Source organism: Taudactylus pleione, unplaced genomic scaffold, assembly GCF_031769625.1.
Source record: "Taudactylus pleione unplaced genomic scaffold, aTauple2 ptg000086l, whole genome shotgun sequence".
In the NCBI taxonomy this organism is placed as follows: domain Eukaryota; kingdom Metazoa; phylum Chordata; class Amphibia; order Anura; family Myobatrachidae; genus Taudactylus; species Taudactylus pleione.
The window spans coordinates 6,005,620-6,023,725 of NW_028284488.1; the positions used below are offsets into that span (position 1 = coordinate 6,005,620).

At 41.6% G+C, this 18,106-nt stretch overlaps 1 protein-coding gene across 1 annotated transcript in view; it reads left to right on the forward strand.

Annotated features, from left to right (window-relative positions):
- The window catches only part of LOC148529138 (carboxypeptidase A1-like), a 54,813-nt gene that overhangs the window by 20,249 nt on the left and 16,458 nt on the right, over positions 1 to 18,106 (forward strand). The window contains exons 4-10 of the mRNA XM_088468887.1: positions 12,482 to 12,586; positions 12,738 to 12,839; positions 13,082 to 13,180; positions 13,600 to 13,710; positions 13,830 to 13,920; positions 14,329 to 14,528; positions 15,155 to 15,239. Of these exons, the coding sequence (XP_088325013.1) occupies positions 12,482 to 12,586; positions 12,738 to 12,839; positions 13,082 to 13,180; positions 13,600 to 13,710; positions 13,830 to 13,920; positions 14,329 to 14,528; positions 15,155 to 15,239 (793 nt within the window). The remainder of the gene's footprint in view (positions 1 to 12,481; positions 12,587 to 12,737; positions 12,840 to 13,081; positions 13,181 to 13,599; positions 13,711 to 13,829; positions 13,921 to 14,328; positions 14,529 to 15,154; positions 15,240 to 18,106) is intronic.

Consider the following 18,106-nt stretch of genomic DNA (forward strand, 5'->3'; position numbering starts at 1 on the left):
GATGTTGGATCCTGATCTACAACAGTGTCTGGGTCCCAAAGCCCAAATAAGTTGGCGAAGAGCCAAAAATTTAAGGGATATATGTGTTCGCAGCCACTTCAATGTGGAACCCTTAAAAAAGTCAAAAATAACAGGGTCATTTTCATGTGGACATTGTAAAGCCTGCCCTAATATGATGAACAATAAAAAAGAGATAGTGAACAAAAAAAAAGATATGTCGGCATGACGACAAGACCCCTGAAGCAGCGAATTCTGGAACATATCGGAAACATAAAGAATGTGACCAGGGACTCACAGAGGATGAAAAAGATAACAACGGTAGCTAAACATTTTTCCTCTTGCCATCATGGATCCTGGAAAGATCTAAATGCTTTTGGATTGGAAAAAATCTCTATTGGCCCTAGACAAGGGGATATAACCAAAGAACTTCTAAAAAAGGAGTGTGAGTGGACGTTCAGACTAGATACAGTTAGTCCACGTGGGATGAACGAAATGATGAACTATAGTCCATTTTTGAATATTTAAAATCGTCTACGAGTCCTTTTTTGAACCTTTAAAAACGTCCATGTTATGTATTTTCTTAAATTTCTTTAGGTTATCATTTATTAATGTGTCCATATTATTTAGATATTGGAGGACATATATTTTATAATCACAAGGGCGATACTTTCAATGATAATATTGTCATGCACAGAAATCATACAAACTAATATCACATTATCTATAGCACTTCTCCTATTTCACGTAGTGGTTACACAATCACTTATGGATTTGTTCTTACCATTATCACATTTTTTGTTTTTTTATTCACGATTTTTATTTAGTTACCATACACTGTATCTAGGCCTATAATATCATTATTATTAAAATGTATACACTTTTCACATCACTTAGTTGACACTATAAGTGGATATATATGTGTTCATGCACAGGCGTGCATACATGTGCACATGTGTATGTATGTATATGTGTGTATATATATGTATGTATATATGTGTGGGTGGGCATGGGTATCTCATTTTATTTCATTTTTTAGTATATTTCACTTAATATATGCACGACCATTAATGATCACTTTATGTTGTCACTATTACTATTGTCATTAGGGATTATTGGGGAATCCATGCCCAATTGATTGAAGGGATTTAGGATTGTATCATTATAGTGTGGCACCATATCCAATGGGATATACTAGTGTATTTTACAACATGAATGTTGATGGTACTTCACGATCTTAAACTATTTACTATTCATACTATTTATTCTTCTTTATATATTATTAATTCAATTTTTTTATTCTATATTTTTTATTTTTACACATGTGTTTGACATAAAAATACTTTTAAATCACTGCAATTAGTGTATATTTATCTTTATATAATAAGTGCTGAATAGTTACTACAATTGTGGATATTGGGATGTTTTTTATAACGCTTAATCACATTCACTTTTCCTTTCTGCCCTTCTTCCCTTCCATTTCATGATCAAATATGAATTCCTGTTCTAATAATATGATATATAACTCAGCGTGATATACTTATCCTAGTTTACTTAATTTTATTTATGGACAGTATAATACTGATCTCTTGCGCTATATGCAATGTCACTTACCTAGTAGTATATCCAACCATTTTTGTTTTTGTTATTGTTTTCCTGCTCTATTTGGGATATTTAACTAGTAATGTACTTACCTGCTCTTTCGCTATGTGATACTAGGAATATACTTCATTTTGTTAACTAATATCACAGGTGACGCAAGTGATCCTGGTGACATGCCGGGAATGATATAATATTGTTCTCTTGTTCTATAAGCAATATCACTCACTTAGTAGTGTATCCATCCGTCTCTGGTAGAATATGTCTCTCTTGTTCTATATGTGATACTATTTATTCAGTAACGTACTTACCTGTTGTTGTATTGTGATGATTGTTAGAATCTATGGCACTTCCTAATAGACCATAGCCTTATGGTGGAGTCATGTCTTTCTAATGTAGGATTGGTGGCCGTGATTAATAAAGCACTTTTTTGTGTATGGCACAGCCATTCTGGCTCTGATATTCAATTAACCAGTCCCTGTGCATTAAATATTCATCACATATATACTTTTTGTTAAGGACATATTGCAAATTTTGGCTTTTATGTCCCACAGAATAATCTATCTGCCCACAAACATAACAGGATGTCCTTTATTATTTTTCTATCTGGATAGATGTAAAAGACGATGTAACTGTACAGTTCACAATGGGATGTGAACTGACTCTATTTTACTTTCACTTCAACACTACGACGATACTTAATCCCGCCCTCTAGCCTGGTGTAACTGATTGGCTGTTATCTATTGTCCATCAAGTAAAACAAGCCAATCATGCAGCCTCCGGGACTACAATACCCGGCTTTCCTTCTGTACTATGACAGCTTCCTTGAAAAAGCCCGCTCCCGGCGAAATGCACGTCGGTCTTCCAGCTGGGGGATCCCAGTGCGCACTGAGGATCCCTTCACCGCATACCCCTTTGGAGAAATTTCTGACAGGTACTGTCCTAATATCTTCTTTCCCTGCTCTCTCATTAGATGTCTATGCTGTGAACTCCTGCGCTGCTGATAGCAACAGGCTTTTCACAGCAAGATTGACACTAACAGTAGAAGCAGGCTGCACTGTTTCCATGTGTGCTGGGTGCCAGTGAAACTCATTCCACGTCCTCTATATATACATATGACGTGGAACAGCAGAATCTGACCCATAAATACACACACTTTACCTTTCACATCTATACAGATATTATATATATATTCTCCACTAAATCTAAATAGAGGGACGCCTCTCAGTATCCTATACCAGTGAATTGCCACTAAGTGATATGTGGGTTTGGTGTACAGCTTTTCAATTATGTGTTGTGTTCACATTGTATTGTCATATTTGTTTATGTTATATCTTCGCCAAGGTATAAGAGGTTGTATACCTCTATGATTTATTATATGTCATTATTTTGATTCCAATTCATGCCTCTTTAACCAGCTACTGTAGCCGTTATACAGGCTCAGGAATATTAGGATATGGGCTGGTTTGGTACATGCATTTAAAGATTGATTATGCAGAATAATCTGCAGGTTTAATGCTGTCTTAGTATACTTTGGTTGCAGATTGATTATTGTCTATTGGTCAACACTAGGTTTTATAGTTCTATTAATAAAGGTTAAATTTTAATATTATCCATTTTTTTTCTATCTAGAGTACATGCTATTTGTATTTTTCTCTCCCCTTTCTGTACTATCAGGGGTGTGCCTCATACAAGGAGTTCTTTTTCTCTTATCTTTATATACCATTATACTTACTCCTGGGAGCACCCCCTGTCTCTTTTGCTATCCCTATTTTTAATGAATTATGGCCCTCATTCAGAGCCACTCGCAAACAGCAGTATGCTCGTTGCGTTCCGATGTTGAATAACCGCGCATGCGTCGGTGTAACACTGCGCATGTGCGTACGGCAGATTGCGAGTTTTTTTGGTCTCGTTCGTCAAATAGCGTACAGGAAGTGACATGTCAAATGTGATTGACAGAACAGGGCGTTTTTGGGTGTTGACGGGGGGTGGAGATGGAAAAACGCAGGCGTGACGAGGCGTTTTTGGGGCGTACATACATTAGCAGATGCGAGCGTAATATGTGTTCGGACCGACTCATACGTCACTGGATGATCCTCTTTCCCTTCAAAATGCTCGCACAGCTTAGGGTCTGGATTACTCGACCACATTGGCGATGGCCTTCTCCTCCGTCCTGGGACTCCACGATGTTGTTGCGATTAATCGCGGGTGATTTGAAAAGCAATTAGTGTTGGATTGAAAACCGGCTTGGTATGTGTTTTGAAATCAGTTTTTTGGGATAGCACAAAACTGTACGCAGGTGGAAATCAGAGCTGCTAATGTCAGGATGACACAATCAATTTGCGTACATTTGTGGGGGTTTATTTTGGCCTCAATTTGGTGGTTAGGGCCTATTGTAACAATAATGTCATCATGTTTTAATTTTCTCACCATTTTATTTTTGCCTCTTGAATTTGCCTCGTTATATGAATTTTTTAACGTTCCTTAAAGAGCCCTTTTTAAAAAAAAATTATTTATTTTTTTTTGGCAAGTTTTTGCCTTTTGGGCCAGGATTAAATGTAACCCATTTGTACAATAATGTCACAATACAATGTCAGATTTTTGGCGTCAATTTATTGGTCAAACCAAAACTAATTTACTAAAAAATTTGGGGACATCTTTTTTTGGCAAAGATCAGTCCCAAAATCAAACAAATTGGCCCAACATAACTGTTGACATAAACATACAACAAAAAATTAAAAACATTTCACAAGAAAGGAGAGGGAAGTTTTGACCAGAAAGGAATATGAGCCAAGCACAGAAGGAGTGTGGGAAAAGTCGCCATTGCTGTCACCGTTTTTTCACCCGTTTGGATGGGGGAGGGAGGGTGCCAGACCGTGTCCGGGATGTCATCGGGCTGGCCTGTCCAGAGGCAGATGTTGCGGCCTCTGGACTAGGCACAGGGCTAGGCACATTTGGAGGATTGGCTGATGTTGTGCCAGAGGTGGAGGATCCTGATGTTCCGGCAGGAAGGGAGGTCGGCTCCACCATGTGCTGGCGAACGAGCTGCTCCAGGGCATTGGCGATGCGGATGTTGGCCCTGGTATTTTCCGCCAGGGCCTGACCAATGGTCACGTTGGCCGCAGCATTTTGCTCCAGGGCCTCAGCCACCCGTAGCAGACTGGCGTCCATCCTCTGCAGAATCTCCGTATGGAAATCCGATTTGAAATTGAGTTCTGTGAGGAGGGACACTGCCTGCGAGGGGGATCGCCCTGGACTGGCTTCTGCAGGGTCCTCAGCCGGATGTACTGGTTCCTCCCCTGCTGAGCCAGCAGAAATTCGGCGGCCAAGGCTCCCCTCTGGAGCAGACTCATCCGCCTGTGTCTCTGTTAGGAAAAATGAGAAAAGACTCACATTAGAATCTACATATTGGCCCACTAACATTTCAGAGTTGGTGAAATCAAAAGATTTACCTGGGACAACATGAGGAGCCGCAAAGTCTGGCATGTCCGTATCCATGTTGGACACGCCAAACACCTCCACAGGCTGCACACACCCCTGTGCCAGCTCTTCTAAATCCGTCAACTCCAATGGCACAGGGGTGGGACCCCCACCTGTCCCCCTTGCATGCCTAGCCCTGTCCGCGAGTTTTTGCTTTAGGCGATATTTGAAGTCGGCCCATCTGTGGGAAAAAATGGAAGCCATTATCCTTTTGTTTAAAATGGTGTTTGTTTTTAGGGGGGGCAAGTGTTTACTTACCGCCGTTTGACATCCCGGGCTAGACGGACATAATCACCCACCCTATTGACAGCAACGGCTACCTCTTCCCACATTCTCCACTTCTGGCTTAGACTCATATTCCTGTCTGCCTGTGGCAGGATGTCCACACACTTCTGTATCAAAACCTCCATCTCCTTTCTTGTGAAATGTGGCTGCCTTTTTTTTTTTGCAGCTTTGGCCGGAATACTGGGCCCAGCAGCCTCTTCCATGTCATCCTCCTCACCTATTTGTGTAAATATTCAGATTTCACAAATTCACAACTTGCCCAATCTTATGTTTCAAATTAATCATTGATACAAAATGCATGAAAGACTTACCGCCTGACTCTTGGGCATTGTTTCCCTGGTCTGTCGCCATGTCTGAGGTCCAAACAAGAAATACACCAGAATTTAAATGTGTTTTCGTGACGTATTTATACATGCGTCCTTATTTTGCGGCCGCATCATTGATTGTGCGTTCCTATGATCCCTCCTTAATTTGTGCGGGAAACGAAACACTATTTATGGCTTGGTGTGTCTCGAGTCGAGGTGGCGTTTTTGGATTGTTGGAGGTTACCTTGGTTGGAGTTTCTTGTTTGCGGATAAAGGAGTTGGCGTTTGGAGTTTATTTTGTTTGCTAGATTTGCGTTTTTATTTTCCGTTCTCTTTTTTGGTATTTTTTTTTTTTGGCCTCGTTTCTTGATTTGGTAAGTTTTGTGAAGTCTAACTTTTGTTCAATTGGTGTCTCATTGTGTTTCTTCTTGTTTTTAATTTTTGGATCCATAATTTCATATCTTTTAGCTTTTTATTAATTTCGGACCCAAAGACCTTTTGATTTGGACTCTTATATATTTGCTCTTGGTAAGTCCATTTTTTATCTTGTATTTGTGAACTAATTAGCGCATTTTTCTCAGTTTGTATAGTGACTTGTATTTGCGAACTAATTAGCGCATTTTTACTACTTACTATTGTGACTTGTATTTGCGAACTAATTAGCGCATTTTTACTACTTACTATTGTGACTTGTATTTGCGAACTAATTAGCGCATTTTTACTACTTACTATTGTGACTTGTATTTGCAAACTAATTAGCGCATTTTTACTACTTACTATTGTGACTTGTATTTGCGAACTAATTAGCGCATTTTTCTCAGTTTGTTTATTAACTTGTATTTGCGAACTAATTAGCGCATTTTTAAATGCTTATTAATCCTGTAAAAATTTTTGTGGTTGCCCTTTCGCTTTTTTGGGAAACATTTCAACCCATTTTGATGTACTGTGTGCAATGTCATTTTGCTCTTTGGCCAAATGTGTGTTTCGCATATTTTAAGTTTTGTCTAGCACAAAATTTAGAAACATAAATGCACAGAGTAAAATTTGTCAAATTATTTTTGTGATTAATTTCAGTTTGGACGTATCATGACAATACCCCGGCATGTAAGCAGCAATGGATGGTATCATCAAGCTAAGTTGTTCTTAATTTTCTTTTGGGGTGGGTCCAAAGCCTTACATTCCAATCTTGCCATTTCAGGTTGATCTTGGGCGGATTGTTCTGGCCATGCTCCCGGAAGCCGACCAACCTCAATCTCGTCCCAGGCGTAGGCATCGTAGGCGTGCAAGGCCCCAGATATTTCAAACACGTGTCACCCTTTTTGGAATGCCCGATGATGAGGTTTTAAGACGCTACTGTCTTCCTCCCAAAATCATCATAGACACTCTCTCATTAATAGAGAGTGAATCTTGAGCGGCAAATTGACAGTCCAACAGCAATACCACCACTTACGCAAATTATGGCGGTGTTACATTTCTGTGCCTCAGGATCGTTTCAAACAACGGTGGGAATAGTGGCGGGCATCTCACAATCCTCCTTTTCCCGGATCCTGAGGGCAGTGATGGAGGCACTTTTCAAGCACCTCCATCATTTTATTCAAATGCCTTTGGATATGGGTGCCCTTAGTGTGGCCAAGGCCAATTTTTACCAAATAGCTGGCTACCCACACATCATAGGGGTTGTGGATGGTACTCACATACCACTTCAGCCTCCAGCACGGCTGGAGGCCATATTTCGAAACAGGAAACACTATCACTCCCTGAATGTAATGGTGGTATGTGATGCCTGCCTCCAGATCCTGTCCCTGAATGCAAAATTACCAGGAAGTGCACATGACTCCTTCGTCATCCGGCAATCAGGGATATGGCACAAATTAAACAACCTACAAGCTGGTGATGCGTGGCTTCTGGGTAAGTGTAGACCTTTAGTACATAACAATGTTAAGCTTGATACACAGTGATCCTGATGTTGTCTATTCTTTTTCACAGGAGACAGTGGATACCCTTGCATGCCCTGGCTGCTCACTCCTTATTTGGCTCCCACACCAGGTCCACAAACTGAGTTTAATACCGCACTTACAGCCACCAGGCAAGTGGTGGAGCACTGTATCGGCCTTTTAAAAGGCCGATTCAGATGCCTCCACCGCTCTGGTGGCAAGCTCATGTATTTGCCGGATATGGTTTCAAAAATTGTGGTCCTGTGTGGGATCTTTCACAACATCGCCATAAGGAGTGGTGTTCCAATGCAGCCAGAGGATGCCTTACCTGAGGATGGCCCCCCCGAGGTTGGTCGGAGGTCAGTATGTGGGGGGCCATACGCGATGATGTGGTGGCCCGATATTTTAGGTAATTATTGACCAAACAACAGTGTGTATACCCAATGTGTTACGGTTTTTTAACGTTCATCTTTTTTGATATTAATTCTTGCACCATCTTCTGTTTGTTTGCATAATCTTTGGCACTCCCACGATGACTACTTCCTGCTACCCTTCAAAAACCTTTATGTTGAAACTTCGGGAATATATTCTGACACCAATATTGCAACGCCATATTTTTGAAATCATGTGGGCATGGACCTTCGTCAACCAGTTCTTGATTTGTTGTGTGTTTGTTTCGTGTTTTTGGTATGTGGTGTATTTCTGATTATCACTGTGTGTTTTGTTTGTGAGTGACCACTTTGTATTTTGATTTCTGTTGTGAATAAATATTTGGAGAGTGTAATTTGTTTCCTTTTTGGGCACGTTAGAAGCAAGTGTAAACAAACTCCCAAACGTTAATTTTACCTAAGGGGTAACCCAGTAATGAAGCAAGTGGAGCTAAAATGTAATATGTTTTCGGGGTACTAACCAACACAACAAGGAATCGTGTACAATCAGTTGCCTTCGTAAGATTGTCCTAAGCAGTTTGGCCACCAAATAGGAACCTGAAAAATGGTGTAAACTATCATGTTGACCACCACAAAAAAGGAAAATGACATTGGTACTGGGAGGTGTTTCTTGTGCCTGTTTGCCTTCAAAATACAACACACAATCTGTAGTGAGATTCTGTGGCAATCCTTGCTTGAAGAGTCTACTTATGTCAGTGTAAAGAATCTTGGATTTACTCCAAACGCATGAGACAGAGCTTGATTTAAAACTGATTTATTATGAAACAAATCGAAAATAAAATGAAAAAAAAACTAATTCCTAAGGAGGACCAACAGATGGTCAAGGCCCTGCATAAGCCCTGTGACCTGCTCCCGCATACGGCCCACACAATTCACTAGCTCTTCCCGACGCCTCTGTTCCTCTGTGGGTGACAAAAGTTTGGGGATTAATAAATCGATAATGAAGCAACATTCTAAAAAAACACAAAACAAGCAAACCAAAACTTACAAGCTTGTGGGCCAAAAAAACATTACACGGATAAAACCCAGCACCCCAAAATGTCTAAGGGCAAAAATACAAGGGCCCTTAAAAAAGGCACACAGGTGTGATATGTGTATGGTGACATCAGCAGGAACAGGTAAAGACAACCCCCAAAAATACCCTAAGGCGACAGAAAGGCAAAAAAAATGGGGACGACACATGATTACATACAGTTTGTGGTGTCCAAAATAAACTTTAAAAACATACCGTTCTCCAAAACGACAGAGCCAGAAGCCACTCCCTGGACCACCTCGGAGGTGGCTACATTCCCCAACCCTAGGGGCAAGGTGTTTGAGGAATCCTGGGAGGGGGTATTTGGAGGAGGGACGGATGGAGGAGAGGGGGAATTGGGCTGGAGGGGAAGTAGGCCTGAAATTTCGGCCACAGGGTCTGGGGAGGAGGGGGTAATCGACGAATTGGGGGTTGGAGAGATGGGCCGGGACCGGCGTCTTGTGTGGCGATGCCGCCGTAGTGTTTGCTGTGCCCCTAAAAAATGACAAAAATATTGTGGTTAGTTTCAACAGGAATCCAAAAAAAAAAAAAAAAATTACTCAATAGGACAGACATGAAAACATGCACATGCAGATATGACTACAATGACTAAATAGGACAGACATGAAAACATGCACATGCAGATATGACTACAATGACTCAATAGGACAGACATGAAAACATGCACATGCAGATATGACTACAATGACTAAATAGGACAGACATGAAAACATGCACATGCAGATATGACTACAATGACTAAATAGGACAGACATGAAAACATGCACATGCAGATATGACTACAATGACTCAATAGGACAGACATGAAAACATGCACATGCAGATATGACTACAATGACTCAATAGGACAGACATGAAAACATGCACACGCAGTTAGGGCCCACAAGATAAACTTGAAAACCACAGTCCAGAACACTTACTTTCCGCAATCTGCATGCGAAAGCATGCCAGCAAGCGGGGCGTCCGCCGGTGCAGGTCCGACCACCTGCGCTCCAGCTGGCCAATATGTCGGCGTGAGCCGAAGGAGCGCAGGCGTCGACGTACCTCCGCATATGCGGAACGCTTGCGCCTATTGGAGATGGGTGGAGGCTGACTGGTGATCCGCCTGTCCATCACCTCCGTCAGCACCAGCAGTTCGCGCCTGGTGAATGCGGCAGATCTCATGATGGCAATGGGGTTTTTTTGACAAAATATTTTTAATAAAGCACCCCAAAAAAATTTATTGCCTAATGTATTTGGGAAATTAACAGGACAAATTCTATTGGTTAGTGTATGAGTCATGTGTTCGACAGGGCCACAAATCTCTTGAGAGTTATGATAGGCTTGATGCAGTGACATGCGTAAGCAAATTTAAATAAAGAAATGAACCACAGAAAAATTGTGGGGAGACAAACAAATAGAACAATTGTTTAATTGGGGCTAACATGTCTTTTGAACAATAAAAGCGAAGGTTTCAGCCGTACGTATTCTGCGAGCAAATACAAACACGGACAAGATTAAAGTTTATTGCATTGTGTTGAAAAAAAAAAAAAAATTAAGCTAATTGATACATTGATTGCCATGATACAATTGAGGGAGGTAGGCCGAAAAAACGAGCAGGTAATCGGAATCTGACATTCCCACTTCCGGTTTGTACTTGTGCGTGCGTTCCCTTCAAGCCATTTCGGGGATGTACGCTCGCTATTTGGCACGCTCGTTAGTTAGAGGAGGGGTCGCCTTAGTTTGGGGCGGATTTTTAGCTGCGTATGAAAATACGAGCGAGTGCTTGAATTTAAATATTTTTTTACGTACGCCGAACGTGCGTACGCCCACTTGCGAGTGGGTCTGAATCAGGGCCTATATGTGAAGAAATACTCCTGTGCAACTGTACTTTCCCCTTTTCCTCTTTTCCCTATCTATATGGCATCTCCTATATGTGGTCAGGACTGAAGGCTTGTTCTAAGGCAGGGGCGTCCAAACTTTTTCTTGGAATGCCATACTAAGAAAGTGACTTTGAAAGGAGGCCACATTTTTTTTCCTCGCAGTTAGCCTCCCAGCCATTAGGTAAGGTTTCCTTGCTGAGAATATTTTATTCTAAGAAACGCAAAAAATATTTACTTGTAATATGCCTCACATCTGTGCCCCCAATTCAAATACCACACTGTAATGCCCCATTTGATAATATGTCATACATTCATGACGCAATGACCCAACTGGTAAAATGGCACACAGTAATGCCCGCAATTGCCGAACACAAGTAGTTTTGGAATTACGGGCTGCAAAATACAAATGCAACAGGGGGTGTCTGACACAATGGTTGCCCCTTTGGTCAGGCTGTGGTAGCCACGGCCTACCATAGTCTGGCTGGATTCTGTTAGCCTGCGAGGCCAGGAAGTCTGCATCTATGGACACAGATCCTGGCCTTGTCACTCCTGTTTTTGGGAACGCAGGCTGTCCCCGCCCCCACGCTGCCCCGCAAATGCACCGCATATGGGGGCCTGCATGCAATTTTGCAGGACCCATTCTGCACATGCGTAGAACAGATCCTGTGCATGCGCTGATTCCTGATAATCGGGAATCTGTGATCAGCAGTGCACTAGAACGCACTGCTAAGACGAGCCATGAAAAGCTGAATTGTTCACATTAGAGGCCATACTCTGACAGATTCTGCACCAGGCATGGGACTTATGCAAGTTTCCATGTAAAGATGCCTGAAGTAGGCGTCCCAGTCCTTGCACAGTTACTTATAGACCAGGGAAAGGGTTGATACTAGCATTAGAATAAAATTGCAGACGTGACTACAGCAAAACAGGCTAAAGTGGTTGTAGCAACGTGTGACTCGGAACCAGCCCCATTGTGCACAGAATGTCTACCTTTAGTGAATTTGGTCTATAGAGTATGGTTGTACCAACTGTGGATTATTAAGTACAGTAGCTTTGATAATACTATGGTTCTAGCTAAATTACATGCTAGTATAGAATGAAAGAACGCTACCAGAGAGAATCACGAATAGAAAGCATTTAATAGTATGCAGTACTCAAGCCTTCTGGACCTGAACATTTCCCATTGTGTAATACGTTTTGTTTTTCCTGTCTTGTTCAGTCATTGGGGCTAGTGATCCCTCTTTTCCCTTTACTGGTGAGGGTTTTGTGATGAGATTATTTTATACATTATTACACAATAGGGGGTATATTTACTAAAGTGAGAGTTTTTAGAAGTGGATATGTTGCCCATAGCAACCAATCAGAATCTAGCTGTTATCTTCTAAAAGGTGTAGAATAAATGTTAAGTAGAATATGATTGGTTGCTATGGGCAACATCTCCACTTCCGCTTAGCCTCAAATTTATGTTTTTTTATGTTGATAAATATCGTCACTGTTAATTATCACTGATATGTACAATGTAATTGTCTCATTACAGTCCTTATTGGATAAAGAGAAGAGAGACATGAAAATTGGTCGTGCCAGGGAAAATGTCCGTTCAACTGACACCTTCAACTATGCCACTTATCATACTTTTGATGAGGTAAGTCATTAAACCTCTTGGTGCTTTCAAAGTAAAATATTTCTTAGAGTCCTTTCCATAGATTGCAGCACACAGCATTCTAAGACACTCTAGAGTCACTAGCTGTATCTTTAGGAGAACAGTGTATTGCTCATAACTCATGTTTTCACAGATTACCAACTTCATCGACAATTTGGTGGCTGAGAACCCTGGTTTAGTGAGCAAAATTGAGATTGGCAAAAGTTATGAAGGTCGCCCACTGAATGTTCTGAAGGTAAGATGACCTCCTCGAAAGTGACGTACAAATCCCTGTGCCTCTTTCCTTCAATATTCTCAACCTTTGGTTTTGTTTATATCTTTTTCTAAGTACACTGCCATACTGGCTTCAAGCGAGTCAATATGTATATCCAATACATTCTTCCTAATCTAATATTTCTATTGTTAGTTTACAGTTTTAACTTTTAAGGTATTCTATAAAGTTACACATATATGATATTTGAGCTATTTGTCTTCTAGTTCAGTACTGGAGCCAACCGCCCAGCTTTTTGGATTGACACAGGAATTAATTCCCGTGAGTGGGTCACTCAGGCCAGTGGAATCTGGTTTGCTAAAAAGGTACACAATCACAATTCACAATTCTAGTGTTAAACACTGACTATATGGCTATAAAACAAAAGTATACTTTAATCAACTAGACTGAGCATTTCTTCTTGGTCATATAATGCCTTAGTCAGCCCAATGCTAGCAGTGCACCATACATTTTTTTTAAGCTCTAACTTTAAATAACAAGAAACAAACCTGTTCCCATCTCAAGTTTAAATAGATACACTGTAGGACAAAAAAATGTAAAAGAAAATCCAAATGAAAGTCAATTTGGGATAATTAAATACGCTATATAATCTAAAAATGAAATTGACATTGGTGGAAAGTAAGATGGAATCACTTTTAAAGAGGAAACATCCAACATTTATGGGATCCTAGCAAACTGGAAAGGTATTTGTTTTTATGATCTAACACTCACTTCTTATTACCAGATTGTTACAGATTATGGCAGCGATGCTTCTCTCACTGCCACCCTGAACAACATGGATATTCTCTTGGAAATTGTGACCAACCCTGATGGCTTCGCTTTTAGCCATTCCTCGGTATAGAATTTTATTCCTGTTATAATATAATTTTTGTTACGTGTTATTCACATGAGTAGTTAAACCGAGAGTGTTTTTGTTGTTTCTAACAACAAAATAATTAATGTAAAACATTACAGGACCGTATGTGGTGTAAGACCAGATCCCGTAATAGCGGCTCCAGCTGCATCGGAACTGACCCCAACAGAAATTGGGATGCTGGCTTTGGCGGTAACATTCCTAGAACTGATTTTATGCATTTTTGGTTGTGACAATGCCCTATTTTCATTTTAACCTCAGGAAAATAATAATTGATATTAATTTTTTGGAAACGGTATTGAAACATTTTGTGTATCCTTGAGTACAGTAGATCACTTGTCAAAGTTGTTGAATATGTTGTATAATTGTATAATCAAGTTCATGTACTGTAACACACATTTCAAATAATATTCATAGCTCATAATATTGGTAAATAGAAAATAATAACTCTTGTCATGCCTAGCGATCATGGGTATTTTGGAAACCCAAAATCAAGTTAAATGATATTGATATTAAAATAAATGAGGGCTCTAAACTAGTGCACATCTTGGAAATACTATGACTGTAATTATTACATCTCTATTATGCATTGGTCTGTAGGTGGTGGATCTAGCTCAAATCCTTGTACTGAGACCTACAGAGGACGTGCTGCCCATTCAGAGCCAGAGGTCAAGGCAATTATGGATTTTGTGAAGAGCCATGGCAAGATCAAGGGGTTTGTTTCTATCCACGGTTATTCCCAAATGCTCCTCTTCCCATATGGATATACCACTACTCATATCCCAGACTATGCTGAACTGGTATGCTCCTGGTATACAGTATCTAACTATTTGTTGTGGCTTTTATAGTAATAATCAAATTTATAAGCAATGATTTGAGGGTTCATAAGAAAATATTGCTAATATTTTGACTAGCATCAGATTGCTCTTTAATAAAAGATTATGGGGTCTATGTACTAAATCTTGGAGAGTGATAAAGTGGAAAGAGATAAAGTACCAACCAATCAGCTCCTGTAATTTTACAGACTGTATATGAAAAATGTCAGTTAGGAGCTGATTGGTTGGTAGTCTAAAATGCTTTGCCCAATAGAAGCCTATGGGCTTCTTTTCGCATTATGCTGTGAGAGGGATCCAAGCGGATTCCTCCCAGCACCCCCCCTTTCCCCGCGGTGTGTGCGTCGTGTGACACATGTGCAGAGCAACTTCTGGGTCATTAACCCGGAAATCTCTCTTCACATAGGACAGCTCTTTTCGGGAAGATCTATCTGTTGCACTTGCAATCGCTTTTCTAACGCTGATATGTACCCGCTAAGTGGCGGGATGTATTGCATCAACGATGTGATGTTTAGTACATCCCGCTCTATGTTATTATTTATCTGCCATTTTACTTCCTATCTTTAAAATGTTTTACCCTATTTTGTTTTTAGAACAATTTGTCTAGAACTGCCGTTAATGCATTGACCGCAGTGTATGGCACAGCATACACATACGGAGATATCTACACCACCATCTGTGAGTATTACCTCAACATACAAAAATATACAGTATACACGAGATATGCAGTATACTACAAGTCTAAGTTGAAAATAGTGAGGTCACTAGTGGTTGAGACTGGACATTTGGAACATACAGTAAGAGAAGTTTAGATTACAACATATCATTCTCTTCCAGATAACCTTTAGTTCAAGCAATCTAACATGGTTCATGGAGTGCAGCACTTTATTCTTGTTTTTAAACACTCTTACCAGTATGAGTACTGTATATAGCTAAATGGGTGGGCAAACAAAGCTAAATATGGGACCTTCTCTATAACAGAATAGTTTTAATATTTATTAAAAACAAATGTAAGTGTTTCCTGTTAGTTATGAATATTAGCATAACGCTTTTCAATTTTGGGCCCGATTCCGACCAGCTCACTAGATGAGTTTGCACGCAGCCAAAATATGCAAATCCCGTGAACGCACGGCAAGGCATTAGCACGCCCACTATGTCTTGGCGTGCGATCGTGGTGTGTATTTAGATTAGGGGTGTGCACCGGCCACTTTTCGTGTTTTGTGTTTTGGTTTTGGATCTGGATCTTTCTTCGTGTTTTGGATCTGGATTGGTTTTGCCAAAACCACCCTTCCGTGTTTTGGGTTCTGGGTTTTGTGTTTTGGATCTGTATTTTTTTTTTAAAAAGCATAAAAACAGCTAAAATCACAGAATTTGTTGGTTTCTCTGCTCCTATGCTATTATTAACCTCAATAACCTTAATTTCCACTCATTTCCAGTCTATTCTGAACACCTCACAATAGTGTTTTCATGTCCAAAAGGTTGCACCGAGGTAGCTGGATGACTATGCTAAGCGACACGAGTGGGCGGCACAAACACGTGACCCATCTAGGAGTGACACTGCAGTGGCAGACAGGATGGCAGTTAGAAAAACTAGGCCCCAAACTGTACATAATGCAAAGAAAAAAAAGAAGTGCAAGATGGAATTGTCCTTGGGCCCTCCCACCCACCCTTATGTTGTATAAACAGGACATGCACACTTTAACAAATCAATCATTTCAGCGCCAGGGTCTGCCACACAACTGTGGCTGAAATGATTGGTTCGTTTGGGCCCCCACAAAACAAGCTGGCAATTAATGTGTCCCTGCACAAACTGGCTCTACGGAGGCAAGATGTCATCCTCATCCTCCTCATCCACCGATTCCTCACCCTCTTCAGTGTGTACATCCTCATCCTCACAAAGTATTAACTCGTCCCCACTTGAATCCACCACCACAGGTCCCTCTGTACCTTCTGGAGGCTGGTCTCCCTGGAAGAGCTGATAATTCATTTTGATGAACATCATCTTCTCCACATTCTGTGGAAGCAACCTCCTACGCCTTTCGCTGACAAGGTTCCCGGCTGCACTAAACACTCTTTCGGAGTACACACTGGAGGGGGGGCAACTCAGGTAAAATAGAGCCAGCTTGTACAGGGGCCTCCAAATTGCCTCTTTTTCCTGCCAGTACAGGTATGGACTGTCTGACATGCCTACTTGGATGCTGTCACCGATGTAATCCTCCACCATTCTGTCAATGGTGACAGTATCATATGCAGTGACAGTAGACATGTCAGAAATTGTTGCCAGGTCCTTCAGTCCGGACCAGATGTCCAAACTTGGTCCTGCCTGCCCTGCATCACCGCCAGCGGGTTGCTTAGGATACCTAAGTTTTTTCCTGGCAGCCCCAGTTGCGGGAGAAAATGAAGAAGGAGCCGTTGACGTGTCACGTTCCGCTTCAGCTGACAGTGTGTTCACCAGCAGGTCTTTGCACCTCTGCAGGCTTGTGTCGGCCGGAAAGAGAGACACCACATAGGCTTTAAACCTAGGATCAAGCACGGTGGCCAAAATGTAGTGGTCTGATTTCAACAGATTGACCACCCTGGAATCCTGGCAAAGCGAATGAAGGGCTTCATCCACAAGTCCCACATGCCGAGCGGAATCGCTCCGTCTTAGCTCCTCCTTCACTTTCTCCAGCTGCTTCTGCAAAAGCCTGATGAGGGGAATGACCTGACTCAAGCTGGCTGTGTCTGAACTGACTTCACGTGTGGCAAGTTCGAAGGGCTGGAGAACCTTGCACAACACGGAAATCATTCTCCACTGCGCTTGAGTCAGGTGCATACCCCCTCCTTTGCCTATGTCATAGGTGGATGTATAGGCTTGTATGGCCTTTTGCTGCTCCTCCATCCTCTGAAGCATATAGAGGGTTGAGTTCCACCGCGTCACAACCTCTTGCTTCAGGTGATGGCGGGGCAGGTTCAAGAGTGTTTGCTGGCGCTCCAGTCTTCGGCACGCAGTCGCTGAATGGCGAAAGTGGCCAGAAATTTTTCGGGCCACCCAAAGCGTCTCCTGCACACCCCTGTCGCTTTTCAGAAAATTCTGCACCACCAAGTTTATTGTGTGAGCAAAACATGGGACGTGCTGGAATTTGCCCAGATGTAATGCCCGCACAATATTGGTGGCGTTGTCAGATATCACAAATCCCCAGGAGAGTCTAAGTGGGGTAAGCCACTGGGCGATGATTTCCCTCAGTTTCTCTAAGAGGTTGTCGGCGGTGTGCCTCTTACTGAAACCGGTGATACACAGCGTAGCCTGCCTTGTAACGAGCTGGCGTTTCTGAGATGCTGCTACTGGTGACGCTGCTGCTGTTGCTGCGTAAGGTGATACATCTACCCAGTGGGCTGTCACAGTCATATAGTCCTTAGTCTGCCCTGTTCCACTTGTCCACATGTCCGTGGTTAAGTGGACATTGTGTACAACGGCATTTTTCAGGACACTGAGTACACTTTTTCTGACGTTTCTGTACAGTCTCGGTATCGCCTGCCTAGTGAAGTGGAATCTAGACGGGATT